General features: G+C 47.0%; 1 protein-coding gene across 3 annotated transcripts in view; it reads left to right on the top strand.

Annotated features, from left to right (window-relative positions):
* The window catches only part of NUDT9 (nudix hydrolase 9), a 186,688-nt gene extending 169,304 nt beyond the window's left edge, over positions 1–17,384 (top strand). For all 3 annotated transcript variants that reach the window (XM_085618835.1, XM_085618834.1, XM_085618833.1), the window contains one exon: positions 14,939–17,384. In XM_085618835.1, the coding sequence (XP_085474961.1) occupies positions 14,939–15,087 (149 nt within the window). In that variant the 3' untranslated portion in view covers positions 15,088–17,384. The remainder of the gene's footprint in view (positions 1–14,938) is intronic.
* Positions 17,385–19,074: the final 1,690 nt, after the last annotated feature.

Raw genomic sequence — 19,074 nt, 5'->3', positions numbered from 1 at the left:
TTAATACAATTATCTATTAATTAATATTAAGTAATAGCCAATTGATAATACATTAATTATACATACTAATAATTAAATATTAATAATTACTTCATTATAATTAAATTACTTCCCACCCTATACCCCCTGTAAACCCACAACCCGTTCCTAAAAAATAACAATTTATATAATTATCTATTAATTCATTAATATTAATTAATAAGCAATTAATAATTAATAATACATTCATTATAAGTACTAATAAATAAATATTAATGATTACTGTCCACCCTATTCCCCTATAAACCCACAACCGCTCCTAAAAAAATAACACAATTTATATAATTATCGATTAATTCATTGATATTAATTAATAACCAATTATTAATTAATTATAAATTAATTATAAATAATAATGAATACAAATTATTAATTACTTTTTTATAATTAAATTACTTCCCACCCTATTCTCCTATAAACTCACAACCCGCTACAGAACTAAAATACGCAAAAATGTATTTACATAAAAGTATTTACTGCTAAAAATGTAACACATACATTTTTAAAAAACTACACTTATACCAGAAAATTACATCACATACTTTTAACACACATACTAAAATACAGAACACTAATATAAACATCAATATTATTAACACCGATATTTTTACAAACGATATTACTGTCTTCGATATTTCAAAAAACTATATTTCTTACCTTACTGTCGATATTCTGTACCACGATATTCTTGCAGACGATATTCTTGACCTACGGTATTTAAAACTCGATATTATGGTAGGTCAAAATTAAAAACTCGAAATTCTGTCTGTGCACCGGCTGAACTAGTTGCTTGTCGCATAAAGTATTTATTTAAGGCATTGTAATGGAGACGGTGGACATTTTCTTGATTTACCATCCTGTGTCTCTGACTGCCTGTGGAATACACTGGTTTAGACTGACAGTTGGGCTGTTCGTGCATTCACTCTAGACTGTCACACAAAGTGAGCTGAGGTGTGCCCTGCGTATCCTGATTGCCCATCGCCAGGCTGATGGGCCTTCCAGAGCTCGAGTGGTGGGAGGAGTTGTCACTGACACCTGAATAGGACTGTGCCTGCCTCTCACAATGCTGTCTCCACCCCCCACCCCACCCCGTATCGAGTCTGGAGCCAAGACAGGGCAAGGTAGGATCTGTGCACTACAGAGACTATCATGAAGTATGCCTACTTCAAAGGCCAAAAGGGGTATGAGTATTGGACCTGTAACCACATATTTTGAGAACACTTCTGGACTGATGACTCTGCCAAGAAGAGCTGTCAGGAGGAGTACTGCCCCTTTGCAGTGTTGCTTTGCTGGGTTGGCCTGCGTTGCTTCTTCTGTCTGAGCAGTGAAATAACTGGATTTTGCTTTCTGGAATCCTACTTTCCTAGTACTCCAAGGCTTGTGTGTGCTTGCCTCTTGTTGGAAGTCTCAGGGCCATCAAAGACGTCATCTGCAGCTCCCTTGAACTCCTCTGCTGGAAGTTCTGTCCTGCCAAGTGGTGCCAACTCCAGTTCTGGGCTCTTGGAGGTGGTTTTGCTTATTCAAAAGCTGAAACTCCACACATCGCCCTTCAATGCCTTTTTTGCCGCCGCAAGCTTGCTGCACAGTTAAAAAACCAACGCATCGCTGCGATGCAGCCGAAAAATTGATGCAGTGCCTGTTGGCGACTGCAAGAACTGCTGCAGCCGGAGGCCAGAGCGCCTCGTCTCTGACGTCCAAGACCCCCACTTCGACTTTGATGCAGGCCCTGCTGTGCAGCTGAAGGATTCGACACATTACCTGCCCGCAGCTAGAAGAATCGACTTAGCACGTGTTTCTCCACCACATCGACCCAGCGTGCCTGGATTTTCCACACATCACACCTGTGTGCCAAATCTATCTCCCTGAAGTAGGGAGCCGCTTTCGGAATTCGCCACATCACTTCTCCTCACAGTAAGGAATTGACGCAGCCCTTCTCCTGGGTGCAGCAGAACTGGCACCTCTATTCCCCTGTGACTCAAGAATAAATGCATTGCTGTGTTTTCTGATGCTTCCCTCCTTTGCGGCTGCTTTTCATCTTGGATTTTGATGCATTAAAGGTACTTTGTGTTAAAATCAACGCATCCATAGAGTTCTATGGTCTGAATTGCTTAAACATTTAAAAAGTGATATCTTGAGTTGTGTATGTTGGATTTTTGTCGTTTTGGTCTTGTTTTGTTTCGATAAAGATTGGTTATTTTTCTAAACTGGTGTGGTGTCTATTTATAGTGTTTTCATTGGATTACTCTGTGTTTTATGTACAAATACTTTACACATTGCCTCTGAGGTAGGCCTGACAGCTCGTGCCAAGATTCCAAGGGGGTGAGCAAGGGGTTATCGTGAGTGTGTAACTCACTTATCCAGACTAGACGGAAGTGTACCTGCTTGGATAGGCTGCATACCACTGTCAACTAGAGACCCCCATTCCTAACAAAGCACGTACCACAAATACCGTTCTTGATAATCTTGAGATTCGTGTTTCCAGTACTGGAACAGAGGCAATGGCAGAGGAGTGTCGCCCCACTGCTTTTAAGCAATGCAAATAAAGGAAACATAAAATGATAATAGCTTTGAGTTATTATCATTTTATGTTTCCGTGCTTCTTTGCGGGCGGGACTGCTCTGCTCTGGGAGCAGGGCAAGGAAGGAGTGGTTTGCCCACTCCTAAGTGCACATGACTGTTTGGCCGGCCCTCTGGGACCAGCCAAACAGTCATGTGCACTCTCTCTGTTCCCCACGCAAGTTGCATTACAGCCTGCATGGAGAACATGCCCAGGCCCCAATTTCCTGGCTGAGCGTTGAACCATGATGCCCAAACCAATCACAACGCTACAATGATCAGGAGGGCGCGTGCTTATTAATCACAACGCTGCATTGCAGCGTTGTGATTGGTCAGGGGAGCCTTGCAGTGCTTCCTGTTCCTTGAGTTTAATGGAGGAGAGCAGGAGCAGAGACGCAGAACCAGGTGACAAGGTAAGTGCATTTTTTATTTTACATTGCGCCCCCCCTTTTTCTCGGTGTGCTGCCCGCCCCGCCACCTGCAAGCCGTTCCGGCCTCCACTGAGCAGAGGTTAACATCACCCTGTTAAGTTTAGAGTTTTTGGTGGTAGGAATGTCTCTATAATCCTTGCAGCAGTTTGAACTTGGAACTTACGAATAGTTTTTTTTAAAAAAACTTTATTTATGCATTTAAAGAGATACAGCGCTGCAATGTACTGCCTCAAACATGGGAGCCAAGAAAGCCCCTTTCGACAATAAAGGTTAGACAGCACTAAGCAGTAACACAACCGTGCAAGGCAGAGCAGGCAGTCCATACGAAGGTGTTAAAGTCCATAGGTGACACGGGGCTTACAGACTGGCGCTCCATCTCCAAGAGCAGCAATTGCTAGACAGCAAAGAGCAGGAGAGAAACAAAGAGAGAGGAGAGGGCAGACAGGGTGAACAGAGGGGGGGAGCAAGAAGGGTGGAAGGGGAAAATACTTCCTCTCTGGTCGTGCGCAGGAAGGGGTACAGTAGGCTGTGGGACGTGATGCGCCATGGTCTCTCACTCAGCAAGTGTTGGGGAAACCCCGTGGTCAGCAGAATGGAGCTGCAGGAAGTCCTGCAGGGGTGTCCAGCTATTGCGAGTGCGAGACCGCGCCAGCATGAGCTCCCAGAATTCTGACAACTGGGTATGACCGAAAGCGGCATCCCTGAGCCATTCATCCCTGCGTGGCTTACAATTGCGTCCCCAACAAATAGCCACCCGCCTCTTGGCCAACAACAGCAGCATGGCCGCCAGTTTCCTGATCTCCACCGGAATATCCTTGACGTAGCCCAGCAATGCAAGAAGGGGGGAGCACTCCAACCTGTGGTCCAGAATTACACTCAACGTGTTGAACACAGCAATCCAATAATTAGCCACAACCAAGCACTCCAAGGCCAGGTGCATAAAGGAGGCCTCGGGACTTCCGCACCTCACACATCTCGCATCCACACTCAAACCCGCCCTACACATCCACACAGGAGTTCTATAGAGTTGGTGCAGAAATTTGAAATGGATTAAGTGCAGTCTGTAGTTGGGTGACAGGACCTTTGACTGAGCGCAGCAGTATGCCTAGACTCCCTCCTCGAACGGGGCACCCATGCACTCCTCCCAAGCACACTGAGCGGGGGGCACGCACACAGGAGAGTCGCGCTGCATGCCAGTGTAAAGGCGTGTGATGAGTCTGAGGAGCGATGGGTTAGTGAGGAACGCTTCCAGCACCTGGAACATAGGGGGCGCTATCGGGAATGATGGAAGCAATGCACAGAGCATGGCCCGCAATTGGAAATGGGTCAACCTCTCGGAGTCCAGTGTGATCCTCTTTTAATGCATCGTCCAGGGTAACGAAATTCCCTTCCTGGAGAGCATTCCCAAAGGTATGTATCTGAAACTTGCGCAATCTTTGACATACGCCTGCCTCCATGGTGAAGGGCAACGCCGGGTGTCTAGTAAGCGGGACCAACGGCGCGAACAAAGCCTCTAAATGCGCTCTACGACAAAGCAGTTGCCGTGCCCATACCGTACACCCCACAGTGTCTATCCCAGGCCGTGGGTGTCGCTGCTCGCGGAACAATGCCATATTCAGAGGAACAGGATCTGCTAAGTCGCTGTCTGGGGCGGTGTGGGCCATAAAAAGGGTCAGAAAGATCCAGTGGAAAGCAAAGTGAGCCTGCGCACAACTCCAGGTCAGGTGCCCCTAGGCTCCCTGTTCAAACGGGAGCGTGAGGGTTTCCCAAGTTACCCAGGGTTGCCCACCGGCCCATACCAGGGAGATCAGATTTGAGCAAAGCCGTTTTTTAAAAGCGGCTGTGAGAGGGAGTGGGAGGTTCATGAAAACATAGAGGAACTTTGGCAGGACCACCATCTTGGCAATAGAAATACGGCCCGTCAAGGAGAGGGGGAGTGCCCTCGAACGGGGCAGCCTGCTTTCCAGCCACTCCATGAGCTTCCCATAGTTGCACCTCCACAACTCCTCAGGATCCCTGTTGACCCAGATACTGCAGTATTTCACCGAAGAGGACGCCCACTTGAGGGGAAATTCGGATTGGAAGAGGCTCGTAGCCTCAGTAAGTGGGAAGATAATTGACTTCCCCCAGTTAATACAAACACCAGATAGTCCTCCGAATCTGGTTATTTCCTGGATAAGGGGGTCAAGGTTGACCTCAGGATGATTCACGTAGAGAGTCACATTATCGACATACATGGATTCCAATATGATACAGGGTGTGAAGTCAAGCCCCCGCTGGGCATGGTGCTGCCGCAATCTTACCGCCAAAGGCTCCATGGCAATGGCAAAGAGGAGGATGTGACAGCGGGCACCCCTGCCACGTACCACGGGCTACCGAGATCGGAGGGGGATATCACACCGTTAACCCGAAGCCGAGCGGACAGAGAAGATTTATAGTAGTGTGATCTTCTGGATGAAGATCGCACTCATGCCGATACGGTTCAGTAGCGAAAACAAGAAAGGCCATTCAAGCGTATTGAACGCCTTAGTGACGTCCAGGAAGATGGCGGTCGCAGGGAGAAGAGGATCCACCCACTGCATCACCGCAAATAGCGTACGGAGGTTGTGGCAGTGCTTCAACTGGTCACAATCCACACTGGTCGGGTCTGAGTATAGTGGGCAGTAGAGGTAGAAGTCGAGTGGCTAGCAAGGATCTTGTTGTCCACGTTAATCTCTCCGAGTATGGTTCATCGAGGTACTTCCGGTGCGCATCACTGAGCCATACAAGTTCTAAAGAATCAAAGAAGGGAAGCAGGTCAGGAAGAGCCTCCAACTGCTGAGCCTCATACAGTGCCGAATAATACACGACCATTTTGTTCTGAACCGCGCTCTGCCCGGCCACCACCATGCCCCCATCCGAACAGAGCTCACTGATATAGTCAGTCGCCCAAGGCTTTTTAAGAAGGGCCGCAAGTGTTTCACCAGCCCGTTCTCCCTCCCCGTATCGCCGGGCACGCGCCTCCCGTCCCAGGTAGTGAGTTTCCCGGGCGGCCGCCTCCCCAAACTCTGCTATCTTGGCCTTATTCTGCCCTAGGACCGACAGCTGATTGGACACGAAGAACTCAGTCTCAAGGACCCGGATTTCCTGTTCCAGCCGCCGCAGATTGCCCCTCAGTGATCGTAGAACACCGACTGCGTAGCAATTAATTTCCCACGGATGACCACTTTAAATGCTTCCCATAGCGTAGATGCGGAGCTCACTGAGCCAACATTGGCCTCAAAATAGTCCTGTATGGCAGTCCCAATTTCATCCCGGAATATCTGAACCCGAAGGGCCCCAGCGGGGAGTTTCCAGGTGAAGGCCTTGGTCGGCTCGTCCGGCAGATGGAATTCCAACAGCACCAGTGAGTGGTCTGAAAGCGTTCATGCAAGGTGAGCACAGTTTCTCACCCAGGCAGCCTCATCGCGAGAGACGAGCCAGTAATCAATTCGGGACCAGGAGGGACCCGCGGAGGTAGTGCAAGTGCCCTCAAGAGCCTGTAAGTGGGTGCGTCGCCAGACGTCTTCAAGATCATGGTCGTCCAGAGTCCGGAGCTGCGCCGCCGCCCAGGGATGGGGCTGACGAGAGCCACCGGATCTATCCATGTCCGGGTCGAGAATTACATTAAAATCGCCCACCCCCAAAAATCATCCCGGCGCCCTAAGAATCTACCAACCGCCACACTTCGCTAAAGAACTGAGGGTCGTCCGCGTTGGGGCCAAACACATATGAACCGGACTGGGCAGCCAGCCACGACTCCCGCCACCAGCGTATAGTGCCCCCAGGGGTCGCACACCACTGTGCACGTGTGCCAAGGGATGCCCTTCCTGAGGATGATAGCAGTGCCCCTTGCGTAATTAGAATAGCCTGCAACATACTTCTCACCCATCCACCCCGCCCGAAAGCGCAAGTAGTAAGTGGACATAAGATGTAGCTCTTGCAGAAAACAGATATCTGCCCCATAGCGATTGAGGAGCGCCGCTACCATGCACATCTTTCGACCATCATTCAGACCCCTCACATTCCAGGTCACAACTTTGAGGATATAAGCCCTATCAGAGGGACCAATCATCCGTCCGTTTTCCAATATGCTTGCACGGCAACAGGGGATCAGGAACCCACAATACCACACTGTAGACCAGAGAGGGGGAAGAGGGGGGAAAGAGAAGGAGAGACAGACATTTGAAGAAACAACCCCGAACAAACAATTCACCCACCACCCAACTCCCCCACCCACTACAGCCTCCCAACATGGCTGGAGATCCTCTACCCATCCCATCAAAGGCCAACCATGGCCAACAGCTAGAAAAAAAAGAGACTCATCCCGGGGGGTAGCACCAGGGAGCTCGGCGTCGCCCAACACCAAGGGGTCGGGTGGTTGGAAAGGACGCCCAAGAGGGCCAAGAACCTGGACAGTTGGGGTCTCATCTGGGCGCAGGCAGTTCTGAGTACACCTGGGGACCACATACCAGCCTGATCAAGTCAAGCTGCCACAGCGATAGATGTACGGGTCTCCCTAGACCGGTGCTAGTGTACCAGCTCAGTCCAATTCATTCAGTCATTTTCATTCAAGGGGTCGTCCGCGCATGGTCTACACTGGCAGGATCCTCCGGTATCGCACGTTTGAGTGATCGTGCAAACTTAGCAGCAAGCTTGGGATCTGTAAAAAAGGAAGTTTTGCCAGAGTGGAAAATCCTGAGCCATGCAGGATAAAGCAAGGAGTACTTGATGTCTTGTTGTTGCAATAGTCTCTTAACAAGCAGTGTTGTTCACGTGCCCTGCGGAGCACTGCATCTCGGGCCCCGTAGTTTAGGAGATGCGCTATGATGGGGTGGGCTGGGGGCCCCAGGGGGGGGACCTCGGGCCCAGGGACCTATGGGCGCACTCCACAATGCACATCAGGGATAGAACATCACCGAAGAGGGATCGCAGCATGTCCTGCACAAAGTCCTCGACCCGGGCTGTTGCCATGGACTCAGGGATCCCCGTGATGCGCAAATTATTGTGCCGGGAGCGCGCCTCAAGGTCTTCATTTTTGCTTCTAATCACCTCCAAGACCTTCTCCATACGTAGCAACTTTTCCCGAGTCGCCGTGCCCTCATCCTCCAGTGTGGAAGTGCGCTGTTCAACCTCTCTGAGGCGCTCGTCGTGATTCGACACCTTGTCTCGGAGCTGATCTAAGCGGTCCGACATCGAGTCAATTTTTAGGTCAATGGCTGCTAGGGATTGTTTCAGGTCAGCAAACATCTCCCGGATGTTCGGTTCTGGGCCAGCCTCCAAGGTCAACATATCCGAGGCCTCCTGCGACGAAGCAGCTCTCTTCAGTGTTTTCCGTTGCTCAAATGAGAGCTTAGGTTGTCTCGCATCCGCCTTGCCCATGGTGAGCCCACCCGGGAGCCGCCTCAAACAACCAGCGCCCAAGCAGAGCAATGCAGCCGTGAGGGAGGCCAAGGAGAGCACCCAGCCCAAGATGATCTCCTAGAAACACCCACCTTCAATCACCAGCACGCAGTGAAATGCCTGCAAAGGGCCTTAACTTCAGGCCGGCCGTCAGGAGCAGCAAGAACCACCACCCCTCTTCTCAGGGCAGGAAAACTCGCAGTCCAGCACCAGCTGTCCAGCGGCTGGGGACAGGGGCCGCAGTCACTATACCAGCAGACAGGAAGCGGGCAGGTGCTCTCGCAAGTTCAGTAGGCCTGCCACGCCACAGCAAGCAACAATGGCCATCCCCTGGAGAGTCCCACAGCATGGCCTCCCCACACACAGACGTCAGCCGCAGGGAGCTCCCAGATGCAGGCGCCGCATCTTCTCAGCCAGGTCGGGTCATCAAATCGCTAGTAGCGGGGTAAGTCACAGCCAGGGAGCGTTATGAATGCACCAGCCGCCCGCCAGGGGACAGGGGGGTCACCAGGGCAGCCTGCACGGAGGCAACAGGGCGAAAAGATAGCCGCCACGCCCAACAGACCAGCCCCCCTCCTCACCAGCAGGTGACCAGGCCAGGTCACAGCAGGGCCCAGCCACTCACCTTCTCATCGGCAGTCAGCGCGCAGACCAGACCAGGCCGGAGGCAGGATGGGCGGCAGAATCCAGACGAAGCCTCACATGCCGTCTGCAGGCCGTCCTCCCACCTGCACAATGTCCGCTCTGCCCTTCAAGATCCGAAACAGGGCCCCACCGATGTGCCAGACCCCAGTCCTCGTTGCCTCCAGGGCAGGGCCACTTGCCCAGCACGCTGCCTTTCCCTCTCCAGCAGCAGTCCGAGAGCAGAGGGAGAGACCTCCGGCGGCAGTCCCACCAAGGTGGGGCCCAGTCACAGGCTCCCCGTGGGGGCCGCTCCGCTCTTCAGGCGTCCTCTCTGCGTGTCAGCCAGTCCAGGCCACAGATGGAGCTTGTGCCCCGAGTAGGCCTCAGGTCCCGCCTCGCCCCAGTCAGAGACTCCGCTGTCGTCCACCCCTCGCCTACCGGGCAGAACCCGGCCAGCCGTCACTCACCAGCGGCAGTTGCGGAAGGTAGACGGCACCCGCCGCAGGCTCCTCCAAGTTCCTAGCAGGCTGTCCCTCTGCAGGGAGCAATAGCGGGCCCGCCTTCAGGGCACGGGGGGTCCGCTCCACACCCACCACGGGGTGGCGATCAGGACACGGGTGCAGCAGCCGGCAAACTCCGGCCCGTTCAGAGCAGGCCCGCCATTTTCGTCCACCCAAGGCCTCGCAATCAGTGCCCCGAATCCGCTGCAAGAGGCACCAATGTCAGCAAATCAGGTATGGTATGTGGCGGCAGCAGGGAACGCTTAGGCATGCAGGCGCCTGATTGTAAACACCGACGGGCCCCCAAACTGCAGGATAGATGTCGGATTGTCTTTCCAGCCGGCAGACCCTCACGGCGTGACAGCCATTTTGTAGCCTGCACACTAGCGCCCCCGAACATACAAATAGTTATCTAGCTCTCCACTACAGAGTTCATCAAGAGCTATTAAACACCAAGAGACATTCTGAAATTAGGGAGATTGAGTGTTATTTCAGGCCTCAGATGGGTCAAACTCACTGAAGTAACATTACAGAAAAACCTCAAGGTTGCTTCGCTACTGCACGCTTACTGCTGGGATAGAGCTGTTCTCATTGTGTTGTTAGTGAAGTCCTCATATCCGTGGGAGCTACTAAGCTGTCACAGAAATCACAAGAGAAGTCCAGGAGGAAATCTGTCTCAGCCGCTGTCTCCAAAGTAACAATTGTGTGATTCCGTGTGAGGCTCCACTTATACAGGAACCCCACCCAAGATGGCCCTGCTCAAGGCTGCTGGATCTTGAGGTCTCAAAGGAAAAACAAGGTCCCTGAAACATAGAGAGGGGGATAAAAGAGAGCCCATGTGTATACTTGCACAATATTAAATGTGCACCATCTAGCATAACAGCATAATAGTGTAGAACAACAGCAAAGTTAAACATCTAGCACAACTACTACTTCAAAATCACTTCAGCAAACACTTACCACAAGTGCACAGGCTGTGCAACTTGCAACAGTGCTGGTGCCTGCCCCAGCCAACTGGGTAGCTGTGTACTGGCCACGCGGCCCTAAAGACGTTCCAGATGATCATGAAAGCTCCCCAGGACACTGCAGCTGTATCGGGCACCTGGGGGTGTGGTTCCTGGGGCCAATCATCAGCTCCAGGAGGGGAGGGGTGCCACGCACACCACCTCCCCTTATGTAAATCATCAGCCTTGGGGGATGAGGTCCACGGCCTCTTCAAGGCTCGTGGATGAGGTCCTCATAGCCCCTACCCTCATGTTTGACTTTGTTTTAAATCCAATTGCAACAGTGGTAAAGAGAAATTTTGGTGTGTAATGGTATATATATTATCTAGTACCTATCCCCAACTGCCGCACTGTTAAATAAACAGTACCATTTATGGGGGGGGGATGGGCTCACAGTCAATATCCAATGCTTTCTTGGGGCATGGTTTACACCTTCTGTTGATGGTCCTACAGGCTTTACTTGGACTCTTTCCCATCACCGCATTGAGATATGGGTTGAACTACTGTGCTTCTGGTGAATCCCTTGATCTGTAATATATGCTTTCCAAGCGGTCAGCATCTGCCTATTAACTCTTGGAGCATCTCTCTAATTTTCACCACAGTGACAATATTGCATTGAGCATAGAGTGTGCCCTCTGCTAACGTAGACCACGAGTGTCCTTCAGTAGGCTTATTCTGGTGCCAGTACATGGGTCTGTTCCCCAATACACCATTGAGTATGCCCTTAGTATGTAATTAGTAGCTCTTGTTGCTGATATGTTGTGTATCTTTGTGTGAAAACAGTAGATTTGCAAGTCACAAAGTGACCCACGGCTTCTTTCACTCCCTCAAACTCCTCACACGGAAAAGATCTGCATAGTGTATTTTGGGTGTGTGGAGCAAGTATTACCTCTTCCACATGCTGCATAGTGGGAAACCATTGACTGTAAATAGTCAGTCAGTGGCCTTTGTATATTGGTCCACATTATTTTGATCACCCTTTTGAAACTGACATGTTTCATTTATTAATCAGGGACATCCTTTAATTTTTAATCTTAATTAATGCCTCTGAAGAGTAGGGGGCTTCTTTCTTATCAGAGGGAGAATCTAATCAGTCTTACTCATGTGTCTTCCTAGTGGTAAAGTGTTTTTTTTTTCTTCATTTTTGTCCAAAGTGGCATTTAGTAGTCATCGGGCCCCATGTTGTGCACCCCCAGCCTGTGACAAACCGTTCACATCCACCATATTTCCCATGGCCTCTATACTGTTATAACGTTCCTGTTAATCTAGTATGAGTGTGTATTTAGAACAACGCAACTTCATAATACAGATACTTGGTCTTCTTATAAATTCAGTAAATGTTGGTCTATTTGGCTAGCTCACAAGACCGTATCTAAACTTGTGGATGATGGATGTTGTCAGTAACCTAGAACATGACTCTTGGATTCCCAAGGAAATCATGGAAACTGATCTAACACTTTCGTTTGTCACTCATGTATCTCAAAGAGTCACAAATAATAGATACAATATTGTATTTTCAAACATTTATTGAAGAGCTGTAATCTGCAAAGAAAACATGAACAGTGATTGTGAGAAAGATTAGATATATTATTGCAATAAGCACTATTAGAATAGTGAAAAATATAGACAATTCAATCAAAGTAATTGTTCATAACGTTGCTAATATCACTAATGATACTACTACTGTTGCTAGCCTAAATGCTAAAGAGAGCATACTGGTACCCATCTACACGGCCTGTTAGAATGACCTATTGTATGTCGGCAGATGCTCCTCCGAGGGTACAGCTGTCTTCATTCTCAGGATGAAGGTCTGGGACAGTGGGTCTGCGTCTTTCAGCAGCGTACTGTGATGACTTTGGCAGAAGTGAATCTCTCACCAAGTTTGTCACTGATATGGTATATATAATATAAGAGCAAGCTAATTAGCCTGTATCAAAGGTGCAGAACAGTGTTTTGTGTACACTGAAGCAAAAGAGTTGCCTCTTGGCGAGCACAGAAAATAAAACAATGCCTCATGTTCTGAATTTGTGCGACCCTGGAACTAACTTTGCAGACTACTGGGCATCAATGTCTATCTGAAAGAAATGTGTGTAAGGCCATTCTTGTGATAAAAAACATGTACCAAGCACCATTAGAAAATTAGGCTAACTTACCACAAGAACTAAAATGGAAGCTAAATGCAAGCCCATGAAGGTATACCCACCAGTAGTGGAGTCGAGAAAGCAAACAGCTGTCCCATGAACCCCTCATTTACATTGTCCTGAAAGCATGAATAATTGATTGTACCAGAGACCAGACAGGTTAGTTAATGAGTTTTCCTGGACCTAGTTGCTACATACACAAATGATACATATAATTTTACAATTTATTTTATTTTTAATGCACTATCTTATTAAAATAGTGGCAAAGTTCATGATTACATGGGCAATCAGAATAGAAGTAGAGAAAAGGATGAACCAAATCATGGCATATATTTATAGCTATATTTTCTAAGTAATATAGCCCTAATGGTTGGTAGCTAAGCTCTGCCATTATGAGAAGTAAGATATAGCGTGATATAGAGCGTGACATACCTGAGCCAAGGCAGAGGTGGCCTCTGTCCTGCACAGCCCACAATTAGAACAGGGCTGTATATGCAGAAGTGTGCTGGACATCCATGGAGGTGGTGCTCACTGATTACTTGTACGAAGGATCACACCTTATGTATCTATTTTGATTGGATGTGTTACACTGTTCACTTAGTCCTAGCAACCTGTGTCAAAAAGAGTGGCATAAGAATTCATAATAAGTTTACTGACATGATAGACTCCGTAGCCAAATCCCTGTTGGAGATATCAAATTCAGATAGGGGCAGAAGTTTGTCTCCCTAATAACACCATACATATGAGATATGGCCTCGCTTCCAAAAGTAACTGTAAATAATTATGTGAGCACAGCTATACAGTAACTTATAGACCTTATGCAAGACAAGAGATCACGTTATAGATATTATACTGCATCACAGGAGAGAGGTGTCATATAAGCCTCATACATTAGAAATAATGTAACACTTGCAACTGTCCCACTATTAGTAAAGTGACAGTTTTAATTTGGAAAACCTTTTCCATTTTTACCAAGGCAATAGGCCTTCCAGGAGTTTAAGGCGGAAGAAAAGCAAAGACTATGTTTACAGAATCACCAAGATGATAATTGTCTATTATTCTGAGGCCTAAATTCAATTCCATATGTGCTGAGCAATTTTAAAAGTAGTGATAATAATTACAGCAATATGCAATAACTCTATTGAATCAGTGTCTGGCTATGTCACAGGGCATCGATTTATAGAAGCAGAATAAATGCACTTTATCAGATAGGATCAGAATAGGATATGGATCTGGTTATATCAGAGTGCGCTTGTGGTGGACTTATATAGGAAAATCAGATGTAAGCATATGTACTTAATCAGGATGTAACTATAATACATGGGATTCTGCATTCCCTGTATAAACACCAGTCCCTAATTCATTTATAATCGGTGGCCTGTGAAGTACGCATTTGTGGATTATAAAGAAAAGGCATCAGAACTCAACTATAGCAAGTTATAACAGTCAACTTCTGACGTCATAATACCTGCTGTCAGCAGTCTGGGTGAAAGGCAGGCCAAGTCATGCAGCATAATTAAAGCAGCAACGGAAACAAAATGTAGCTTTTCTTTCTTCTCTTCTGTTGTTCTGGCTTACAGTGAATAGCATGAAGAACATGATCCGTAGATAATCATAGGAAAGTTAGAATCTTTCTGCATGTTTCTACACATTCCAGGCTACTGCAGCTTTTTTGAAAGAAAACAAAAGGACTTGTTTTGAACTGTTTCTAATATCTTTAAGCAACTAATATCTAACAGGTTTTGATGCGTTCAATTTTGTACCTGAGGTTTTATTTTTATTCTTCATGTTTGCAAACATGCTCTGTCTTACATACTATAGAGCTACGCAACAAGGTCTTAAGTGGTTTGTGGGAAAGGTGATGGTGTGACCATGTATTTTACAGGATAAAATACCCCCTCCTGTACATGATGAGGATATTGCATGTCTCCTTCAGCCTTGTTCCACTATACGTTAATGGAACTCCTTGGTGATTTCCAATATCCTTGTAATGTACAACAGGGGGTACTTTATCCCTTATATATTGAAGGGTGTATAATGTTGTGATTATATCAGAGTACAATGATTATGTCGGAATATGATTCAGGTGTGATTTATATTAGAAGGACTGACTAACAATTCGATTAACGTAAAGGTAGTTGAGGTATGATTTTGTGCTGTATATTACAGTCAAAGGAGAGTGAGAGAGAAGGCTTCACCCATTCTCCTCTTCTTCCTTTTAGGTGCTGTTATGGACAACATTCCCCTGGAAGCGGGTGATGATGCTGGCAAAGTAAAATGGGTGGCAATAAGCAAAGAGTGTCAGTTATATGCCAGCCACAGTCATTTCATCCAGCTAGTGGCAACCAAGCTAGATGCTCACTGGGACTGATGAACTACAGTCGCCTGTCTGGGGTGGAGGCCGGCTATTTGTGCCCCTTCAGAATGCAGAGAAAAAAGAAGCCTGAATATTGGTAACCTAAGGTGGACAAGTTTGGGAGTCCTATCTCCGAAGAAGGTTTTACCTGCAGTGCTTTCAGATGTTTATTTGGATTATTTTGTATGCACTTTCTGAGACTTGCAAATACACGTCTTTTTTCAATTCTTGTTTTGTAATACATAAACAAGGCAGAATCTCAGGTGGGGTTGGGCTGTGTGTTTTGGGGAGCAGGAAACATTTGTGTGAACATGTCTGTGTCTGCATAATTGTGGTGCTGTAGCCAGTGCTGCGTAAAAAATATTGAAGGGCCAAGCTGCTACCTGGAGAGCCTTGAATTGGTGTTTCACGTTGTCTCTGAATGACATGAAGGCAGTCTGTATGCTGTTGAAGTGGTAGGCCATGATGTTACTTCAGCTGGTGTGGCAACATCCTTCCACTGGGCCTCTTCTTATTGCATGTGGCCAGGGTCATTGCCCCTGCAGCTCAACTTTCTTCTACCCTCTTACAGTTGCATTTATGTGTCTAATGTTATTGCAAGACTTGTTCATATCTTTATGTAATAGTGTCCTGCTTGTTCAGGTACCCCCGAGGATGCCAGTGTTTCTAATACAATACAATTATAGTGTTCCCCATATTAACATGCCCTAACAGTTCACTTTTACTGTTGTGCTCTTTTTCGGTCTGGTGTTGGTCTAGATTTATTTATTTTAAAATCATTAAAAAATGCATACATATACGTTCAGTTGATTCGCTTCATCCATTGGTCTGTTGTAGTGAGATTCACATTTTGCTTCTACCCACCTCATCATACAGCATTGGGCAATTGGTCAGTCCATCTTGGCTATTGGCTTCCCTATTCTATTCTATTGGGATTTGTACAGCGCGAGGCTGCCCACAGGTGTCCTAGCGCTAACATTCATTAACTCTAGCTGATATCAAACGTTCACCAGAGCATCCTGATCGGCAGAGAGGTTCAATCCCAAAAAGCCAGGTTTTCAGGTACTTCCTTGGAGGTAAGTTTATTGTCCATCAGGTTTAGGCTACTTGGCAGGGAGTTCAATAATTTAGGAACAAGATAAGAGAAAGAACGCCCTCTGCATCTCATCCTGCAAATTTGAGGAACCCTCATGAACCACGCGTTAGTCAACCTTAGAGTGCTCCCTGGTAGGTATGGCTGCAATAATGCTAGTAATAGGGGCTAGTCTTTTGCATGGAATGCTCTAAGACAGGCACAGAACCGTAAACTTCACCCATTGTTCAATTGGGAGCCAGTAAAGAGTAGACAATGCATTCTGAGCGGATTGGTATATTGGAAGGTTTAACAAGATTCATACCTCACTGTAATTATGGTTAACTGTCTCTGCCCAACATTTGCATTAGTTTCAAAAGTAGACCTCTTTAGTACCCAGGACAGGTGAACCAGTGTTCTGCCTCGAAACATTATTTTGCAAGGGGCTGAACAGCTTCACAAGCATTGCTGCTGGGCCTCATTGCTGCTTCCAGTGTGCCACATCACAGCCAGGCACTGCATGTGTTGTCCAGCTTGTAAATTACATTTCAAGACGATTCTCAAACGGACGCCCATGAGTATGCATGGGTGTACAAGTATTGGATGCCAACTTTAGTTGTTTTTCAATAAAATTGTATTACAAAAACCATTCAAAGATTGCTGCCCGCACTAGCAGATGTGTGTGCACACACCAGCAGCCGTCTTGGATTACTGTCTTTAATAAAGTTTTGCAGTATTCCATGAGAACTGATGTGTGTCTATTTTTGTATGGCTTTTGCGAAACCTGCTAAAAAAATTCTAGGATGGTCATACATGCATGCGCCGGCATGTATGCGTGCCCATTTTTTTATGTTTTAGTAGACGTTTTGGAAAAACCATTCAAAGATGGCCTCTAGTGTGTCTGTACTCAGGCGCACGCGTGGGTCGCCACAAAGTTATAGCCAATGTGGTGTCTGGAAGGGCTCATCACACCCATGTTAATGCTTACACCCCTATATGCAACTGGCAAGAATGTAGGTCTTACCTATATTTCTTTCACCTCTGAATATGTTGTGCATACAAGCTTAAATTAAAGACTTGCACTACTTAGTGAAGCACTATTCAAACCGTTAGTTACACTGTTTCTGCATGGTCATCTACAAAAATGAGCATATGTGGGTATAATCATATCCCACATGTCAATAAATGTATTCAGTCAATACGTGTATAAACTAATGAAATAAAAGCTTTACTTATCGTCTTTCACTTTTTTGAAGTTGGTATCTCTCTAACAAGCACGTTATTTCACAACAGTTTTGTTATGTGTGTTTGTAAAGCGCACTGTGATCCACAAAGATGTCCAGGCGCTGAGCAGGTGTGCAATCCTATCCCTGCCTGAGGTCGGTTGGTTAATTGAAAAGCTAGGACTTCAGCTACTTGCGGAATTCAAGAAGGGAGGAGGAGGCTCTGATGGGTAATGGGAGCCCTTTCCACTCTTAAGGAGCGATAAAAGTTAGTGCCTGCTCTCCTGATCTGTTTCTGTGCATGTGTGGGGTGTGTGCAAGTAGGAATCCTGCGGAGCAGAAGTGTCTGAGTGCTTTATGGAAGGAGATGCGACTTTTCGGGTTGGAGGGACCTAAGTTGTATAGTGCCTTGATGTGCATGTGAGGAGTTTAAAATGAGCACATCTGTTTATCAGGAGCTAGTGGATCTCCCTGAAGTAAGATGTGAAGTGATTCTTTGTGGGGGCTTGAGTATGAGTCTGGCGGCTGAGTTCTGGATGGTCTGGTTGGTGTTGAGCTTGAGACATTTGGGTTTCATTCAGTTAGGGACTTCGGTCATGCAGGCGGTGAACTTGTTTCTTGTGTTGTGGTCTTGTCCAAGAGTAACCGTATGTGTGGCATGTCATCGGCTTAGTAGAAGATGCTGATGTTGTGTGCACGGATGACGTTAGCCATAGCGCTCATGTATCAATGAACCTTGAGGAACTCCGCAGATGTGTTTTCAGGGTTCCGAGTAGTAAGGTGCTTGTGTTCTGTCTGTTAAAAGGAGCAGGCCCAGCAGAGAGCAGGTCCTTGGATTTTCAAGATATCCTTCCTAAAACACTCATCGGCCCTGATCCATTTTTTAGATGATCAAATCTCTCATACATGGTTACTCTTAGTGCCTGAAAGAGAACATAGAATATTTTAAGCAGTTTACAATTAAAATAATGACATCAAGTGGAACACAAAGGCTAGTATACTGACAAAAAGGGATCCACACCGACCTCAGGAAACTGATAAACAGGCACCAAGAATGACACTGATACACTGACAAAGAGGTACCAGCAGTGTCAGTGGTACTCTACCACATTAGCACCGACATTGACATAGGGGACAGTGAGAAAACTGCACTGAGTCTAGTACACTAACACAGGAACAGAGCCACCAGAGGACTGACAAATGGACACTGTCACTACAGTAATGGCACAGGTAAATCAACACTGACACTAGGACACTGGTGTTGCAGGGATTCTGCTTATGCGCAGAACTATGCGCAGGAACCCAGGCCCTCAGTGAATTGCGGTGTACCAAAAACTCACCTCAGAACCCAGAACCCCTATCCGGCCAGCATCAGTGTCCCATTCGTTATCCGAGATTTAGCTCGGCGGTCCCAATGTATAGACAACCCAGAACAAGCGACTTATTATATTTCTCAGGAATGGTGGGAATCAGAAACACCTTTTCGTAATTATTCTCGTACCAGTCCACAACAGAATAAACAAAGACACGGGAAAAGTTTAAAGAGTTTATTTTATAAACCTCGTGTCCTAATATGCAGCAGTTTGGCTAACATCAGCAGACAAACGATTAAAATCAAAACCATCAGCATAGTTACAATACCATAGAAAATGAAAGGAGCAATCATACTAAAATGACAGTGGCTCTAGGCCACCTTCCTTTCTCTAA

The sequence above is a fragment of the Triturus cristatus genome, chromosome 7 (assembly GCF_964204655.1).
Source record: "Triturus cristatus chromosome 7, aTriCri1.1, whole genome shotgun sequence".
NCBI classification, from domain to species: Eukaryota; Metazoa; Chordata; class Amphibia; order Caudata; family Salamandridae; genus Triturus; species Triturus cristatus.
The sequence above is the reverse complement of the archived record's forward strand: the minus strand, read 5'-3'. Positions and strand labels throughout refer to the sequence as shown.